This window comes from Melanotaenia boesemani, chromosome 20 (genome assembly GCF_017639745.1).
Source record: "Melanotaenia boesemani isolate fMelBoe1 chromosome 20, fMelBoe1.pri, whole genome shotgun sequence".
Lineage (NCBI taxonomy): Eukaryota > Metazoa > Chordata > Actinopteri > Atheriniformes > Melanotaeniidae > Melanotaenia > Melanotaenia boesemani.
Genome location: NC_055701.1, coordinates 13872183 through 13879483, shown reverse-complemented (window position 1 = coordinate 13879483; position 7301 = coordinate 13872183). Strand labels below are relative to the sequence as shown.

General features: G+C 40.3%; 1 protein-coding gene across 1 annotated transcript; it reads right to left on the bottom strand.

Moving 5' to 3' along the window:
• Window positions 1-71: 71 nt before the first annotated feature.
• selenon (selenoprotein N) lies at window positions 72-5747 on the bottom strand. Its single transcript, XM_041971446.1, has 12 exons — window positions 5313-5747; window positions 4519-4636; window positions 4307-4437; window positions 3916-4128; window positions 3693-3817; window positions 2976-3113; window positions 2809-2890; window positions 2477-2662; window positions 2294-2399; window positions 1810-1922; window positions 1604-1705; window positions 72-1103 (listed from the first exon to the last, which is right to left on the bottom strand). Exons 1-12 carry the CDS (start codon window positions 5496-5498, stop codon window positions 936-938), a joined length of 1668 nt encoding a protein of 555 aa, XP_041827380.1. The 5' UTR covers window positions 5499-5747; the 3' UTR covers window positions 72-935.
• Window positions 5748-7301: the final 1554 nt, after the last annotated feature.

Here is a 7301-nt window from a genome sequence, read left to right as displayed (position 1 = left end):
AAACATAAAATGAACCCATAGCATGTCCAAACTATCTTAATTTTCCATCAAGTCTCTTGTCTAGCTAACGATGCAAGCAAATGGCGTTTAATACACAGTAATGTTTGTTTTTAGATTAAAGAATCTAACAGCTTCCATATTTTCATAAAAATAAAGCAAATTCAAATAACTAAAATGAATTAATCTGCCTGACATGGCACGGTGCTTTTTGGTGTGGCCACATCTTACTTTGAACAGGACACAAAGGCAGAAAATTTAGACAAAACATTTTTAACACTGAAAACAAAGAAAACAACTGAATTAAACTTTTTTTTATGCTGCAGCCAAGTCTGACTTCTTCCTGCTGCTTTAAGCTGTCCCCCCTCCCGAGTCAGAAGGGAGTTCCCTCCAGCGGCTTCGGCAACAATATCAGACGTCGCCCAGCTCAGAGAGCTTTTAGGCGAATTCTTCACCAACTGCAGAAACACAACCAGAAGCAACCTCCCCGACTCTGCCTGCACTCAGCAGCAGGAATACTCACTCAGCCATTAAATATTGCACAGGCATCACAATAGTACACTGTGTTATGATGCACTTTGCAGGATTTGTCTTTCGCTGTAATGACCTGGCAAGCCTCTGTCTAGATTATCTACTACATTAGCAGCTACAAGTAGAGAGAGCAGGTCTAAAGTTTTCTTACTGCTCTGTGTGCAAGGCATTTGTAACATGTACTAATCACAATACAGAAAAATGTTTATAAAACTTCATTTTGACCAAGAACAGTTCAAATAAATAGTAACAAAGAGGACAGAAGGCAAAAATGTTTTCCAGCTGCCAACACAGACCAGAAAGCTTCTCTACATAATTGTGGGTTTTTCTTACCATTACCCAGAGGAATAATCATCACTTTCTGAAGCCGCATGCCTCGGGCTCAGTCACACTCACACAAACACACATTACTGTGCTATGTACTCCTTAGCTTTCTCCAGCCCCTCTGTAAGGAAACTGATGTAAGTGGATGTGGATGGGTCCTCAAACCCCCCCGAAAAGCTGAAAGTTGCTCCCTCCTCCTCTGGTTTCATAGAGGTTTGATCCAGGAAGTAGTTTGCATTGATGTGGTGGACCTAAAAGAGACAGCATTCTTAAATGAATTATTTCCCCAAGACAGTGGTTAGGACAATTTCTTATTTTGAAATGCAGTAAAGAACACTACATGACATTGTGTTGAACTAATAACCCAAAAACTTGACATCTCGAAGCCTTGATCCAGCCAAGAAATTAGAGCAAGATGATTAGAAAGTCATTTAGGGCTTACACTTTGAGTCCTTGCAATCTTCATGAAAACAAATGAGTCTGATGCTGCTTTCAATGCTTGTTTTCTTCTTTTTTTTTCTGTCCTATACAACTCTTTCTATTGTTGGTAGCAGAGTCAGCTGTTTCATGCTGCTAATGCGTGAGGCATTTAGAGGAAACAATGCCGCCATGTGATTCATACTTGTCAATTTTTAGTCACCACTTACACGGATTCCTAAAAATCCTCCTGCTGCAGATTCACTTTAAATTTCTTTGCGTTTTTGACATTTCAGTTTAGGCTTTTTGCATAATTCTTCACAAAGATATTTACAATAGTTCCATTGGGCAGAGCCACCATCATCTCCACAGGGAAGTTGTAGTTTTCCAGGTGTAAGCGAGCCTTTTCACTCAGTGCAGGGTTCTGCTCATCAGCCTGTTAAATGTCAAAACAGGATAATTATATTATACTGTTGTGCTTAAATGGTTACTTCCTTTGTAACAGTCTTTGTTTTTTCCTCCATCACACTGACTGCTCACCTGCATGTCCTCCAGCTCTTTGACTAGAGACCAACTGCTGATGAAGCTCTGGTTGAGCAGAGCCAGGACGGGCGAACTTTCCAGGACTGTCTCCCGGAGAGTTCGCCCCGAACCTGCAAAGGGATGGGAAACAGACGGAGAGAAGATACATGCACATGAATGGGTGCATTTATTTTAGTAAGACACCGCCACATGCAGAAGCATGTTATTGTCATTATTTAGCAAGACAACACAAAAACTATCAGGCTGAATGCCCTGAAAGTTGGAGCATGACCTAAGGAAGACAAGATCCAAATCACTTTCCTCAAAACTACAAAATGGCATTTGCTTTGCCAGAGGGTGCACTTAGTATTTACACTTGTAGCAGAAAATGATGCTATTTCTTCGTTTCTCTTTTTGAAGCAACCATCATCTGTGCCCCAAACCAAACATCCTGAAACTTGAATCAGCTGAACACGACTCTGCTCCTCGCCAGTGATCTCACCTCAGCAGGATTGGTCATCTAAAGCTCCCCAGAGCAGAATTGAGTGCACCAGTTTCTCCTCTGCTGTCGCTCGCTCAAAAGCCTCTGAAAAAGGCAAGTAGGGCACCTGTACAAAAGTACAGTGACAACAGTTAAAGAGCTCTGAAACCACTGATGTTCATTCATTCAATTATCAAGGCCCACCTTCTTAAAAGGGTAGAGGGTGACTTCCAGACGGCGTGTGGCCTCTTGCAGACTGATTTCTGAGCTCCAGTGAATTTCTTCAAAGACAAACTGGATTGGCTCGCCACTGTCCCTCCTGTCGATGACGTTTCCCTCCTCATCCATAATGATGGAGGGAGTAGAGGGGCCAGTGGACTCCAGCTCTAACTGTAAACACGAGTTTTCCTTAAAACATTATATACTCAGAAAAAACATTCAGTTTGATCAAAAAACTTTGCATGACCAGCATAAAGAAAATAACCAACTGTAACTTGACTAATTTTCTAAGAGTAACTGCATCCCTGCAGCAGTACCTGTGGTAGGTATCCGATGTCCACTTCCATGTTGCTGCTCTCACTCGCTCCATAAAGCCACTCCATGTCTACGTTTAAAGATCTGTGGTAACAGCAGGATGAGTTACACAAGACCTACGCTCACTAACAGTATACAGTAAACATGTGGGTGTGCTTGAGGGGTTTACCTGTCACTGGGGACATAGAGGTGGAAGTGGCGGACATGAGAAGCGTCTTTAGAGATGATAATGTTGCCAGTAAACTGACCTGGGGTGAACCAGAAGGGAAAGTCTGGAACATCATTGAGCTGGAATTCTGCATGAATCCTGCATCGGTGAGAGAATAAGTTGAGTTTGTGCCGTAAAAGACAAGACGGGAAACTTTCAAAGACTTACACAAAGACAGAGCCTTTGAATAACATTCAAAAAGCAAGCGACCAATAGGAGATTGCTTTACAAAATAAATAGCATGTCTAGTTTACATAAGGGTCACATATAAGTGCAGGTTGCAGCTGGGCCTCTGATTCACCGATTACAACATGATGCTTTAACAACAAGTGTGGGACTTTAAGTCACAAGATAAAAATAGGCGTATTGTGGATTTGGTGAGCTGGGCAGCTGACTATTTTACTCAACAAAAAAAGCAGTTTAAAACACAGTTGCTGCTTTCAAATGCACGAACATAATGAAAATGCAACCATTAAGAGATCAATAACAACACTGAGCTGAGTCAGACTGTGATGCTTGTACACTCAGACAGTGGCTGCCTGCCAGGATAAACAATATCATTCCAATTCAGTGTATGTACCAAACAACCAGCACTAAGGCGAGGGGTGCATAATTCAATAGTCAATGTGCTTAAAGATAAAAAGGTATGGTCTTTTGCACCTCCTACTGACTCCTTACCTGAAGACAATGTCATAATAGAAGTCACTGCTGGCACGGATGCAGGCGACTGTGCCCTGTGGAGCAAAACGGGATTTGATGAAGGGTCGAGGGTGGAATATGCTCAGTAAAGAATGGATGAGAACCTGCGGCAGAAGAAGAACAGCATTAGTTCACTGTGGAACAAATGCAAATTAAAATTAAATTGGATATAGAATGGGAGTGCTTTTTTTTTTTGAAGGACCTCTTTTCCTTTTGGGGTGGGAGGGTGGTATCGATTGTTGGGCAGGTATCCAGTAAAGATGTTGAGCTCGCTGGGAATCACCCACCATGCGTCTCCCACTTCCACCTTGTTCTTTGGGGGCAAGAAAACCCTGAATTGGCTGGCAAAAAATGATGACGAAGGCACTGCAGGACTCCTCCAAGAGCGAAGACCGTTCAGCGAACTGTGTGAAACCTGACAGAGGTACACAAAAAAAAGAGAAAGAATTACAACAAGGATTTTTATACTTTTCCACTAAAATCTTAATCACACTCAATAAAAAAAACTGCATTAGTTAATCTCAAGTACACACTTTTGATGCTTTGTTCTTTAAAATACACTGAATGTGTAAGAATGTAAAAAATAAGCTCACCCCAAGAAATCCATCCCTACTTTTGGTCATAGAGTCAAGCAGGAGAGGCTGCATCTTGGCCTCTAAGATTAAAGTCTCTCCATTAGGATCATGGATCACCTCCTCCTCCAAATCTACTGGGGCTGTAATCCCTGTGAAGAAGCCAAAGCGATGTTAGTGGGGGGTTATAAGTGACTAAGGAAATGTGAAAAAATGAAGCTAAGACGATGCACCTGTGAGCTTCTCTGCAATTGGTTTAAACTCTTCGGGACTGAGATAGAGGTCATGGTCGGTGTCTAAGGAGGAGAAGAGAAAAAGCCCCTCGGCACCCAGGGTTCGAACGCTCTCCTCCTAATGGAGCCGTGGAACAAAGAGATCCTTATGATCATAACACACTTCAGAGATTTTCAGTGCTTTACCAAAACTAGGACAAACAGTCATCAGATCACTTATGACACAAATACTTTGGAATATAACTAATCAGATAAAAAAATATATATTAGTGCAAATAAATGCACTATACCTATACAATAACTTCTAATGTATATTTAAATTAAATTACAGCAGTATACAGTTTGGTCTGTGGTACCTAAACATTCAACCTCAGCTGGTCTGCCTGAATAAAGATCAGCCCTGAAGCCACAGATTTTCTTGCATGAATGTCAGGCAGACCACCCTCTCAGGCAGATGCGTGCCTGCCAGTCTCTGTACAATGGAGGGAAAGGGGGAGGGAGGTGCAAAAGCCAAACAAATGTGGATTTGAAGCTAAGGGTTGTGTTTTACCAGCTGGGAGACAGACCCACTCACCTAATAAAAAAATGCATAAGTGGCGCTTGAAAGTCGTTTGATGTCTAAGAAACAACCCTTTTACTAAAATACTAGTCAACAAGGACAGACATGAACATTTAGCTCATCTCATAATCACAGGTTATTAAATGCAGCACGAAACGAGTAAAAAGTTTATATTAATCTTTTTTGGGTTACTAAGTTAACTGTTTAAGGAGTGCATTGCAGATGTGCGTCTTACATGACGTTTGAGGAGCTGGGCATCTTGGTAGTACTTTATCCCAAAAGCGAGAAGGGGAACAGCACACACAATCAGCAGGGTCCACAACCCCCTGTAGAACCGGGATCCAGAGACCGAGGTCTGGTGTCCATTCTGCCTAATTTTGCTCTCATTGTCGGGGGTTCTTTTATCCACGTCTGCAGCCATCCTCGACCTCTAGCACAGCTATTTAGACGAGGACATGCTATTCAAATAACGTCCGAAAACAGCTGCCAGCAGCAATTCCACAGCGTGAACTTTCCTCTTAAAAGTGGTAAATACGCTGAAAACTCGGTCGGCCTGCTGCCGGGAATTGTGCGTCTTTTCCAGCCGTGACCAACGCTGGCAGCAGCTGTGAAATGTTAGCTAGCAGCAGCACAGATTTCTTATTTCCCACATCTCATCTGGAACCATATGGACATGGTTAGATACGTTAAGTTAGCCAATGATTGACTGGATAAACCGGATATTATGAGTGTGATGGCTCAAAATAAAAGTTTTGATGATCGCATAGCCTCCCTCACGATGTATAAGACATTCAGTTGAAATGTTTATAAACTACATGATGGGCTTTTATATTTTCTCTATGACAGAAAAGCCTTTTGGCTGGATAACTAAGATATATTGTGCAGAGTGAATCTAGCAAACCATTTCGCTGTAGTTTTAGTTTTTATTATGGAACAAAATATAACCGGAAATTGTACTTTATTTTATCAAAATAACTTTAGCTTGACACACGGGAGTAGAAGTTAGATTTAAAGAGGTAGGAGTGAGGGTCGCTATGTTCGTCCAAAGAATGTCTGCTAATAAGCCTTAATTTTAGGTTTCGGTGCCAGGGTTTCTTTTCTTTTCTTTTCTTTTCTTCTTTTTCTTTTTTCTTTTTTTTTTGTAATCTACATCTTAACTCGACTAACAGGGGTAAATGTTCCTTCAACATTTCAATAACGTAAAAATAATAAGTGGTTATGCAAAACAGTGGGGAATATTAATAACATGTCAAAGTGCATTCAGCCTTTTAATATGGTGCAACACTTAAACCTTATATAGGGTTTTGTTGTTTAATGATACATCATGTCTTAGTTACTGCTCTTTGACATAGTGTGTGAATGACAAATATACCATATTATATTTGTTGTATGATATTTTCATTCACACACTATATTAAGGACAAGTATTTGACTTTTGCACAGAAACCAGAATCCAGCCTTCAACAAACATGTTAAATTAATCTTAAAATCTGCAAAGAAAGAAATGCAAAGACATTGCATTTCTGCATTTATCAAATAGCTCAATTTTATGTCCTAATATTGACTAAGGAGCAGCCAGTATCTTTCAGCTGTACATCTTCGAGAGAACATGGATAGCTTTGTCACACCTAGAGAAGTTATGTCTAATTTTTATGATCACCCTACATGACCAAACATAAACCTGACATAAATTATTCTATATTTATTTTTAAAAATAGAAAATAAATTACATTTTAAAACAACAGGTATTTGAAAATAATTTTAATTTAATTTAATTTAATTTAATTTAATTTAATTTAATTTAATTTAATTTAATATGGTGAGGCTGCTTAGTGAATTTGCTTTGTTCCTTTTATCTTTCTTTTTCTCTCTTTCTGTGGTTTTATCCTTTGTAATTCAGTGTAATTCTTCATTCCCATTTATGTAGCTGAACAATAAAGACAAAAAAAGAACATTACTCTTACCAGGGAAGCTCCAAACATCTGGAAGACGTATGTCTTGGTGTGTTGGTAGTTCTCTTCCTCTTTGCTCAAGATTGACATAGGGTCTACTTCACTCCTGGTCCTCCTAAACGCAATCACCTACATTATCTTGTTCACATTCAAAAGGAGGTGATTGTTCCCACACTGTAAGGATTAAGAAAGCAGAGGTCCTCAGGCTTCCCTCTCCCAAATCACCTCTTCCAGCTTCTTTAATGGAGCACCAGTTCATTCCCAAACCAACC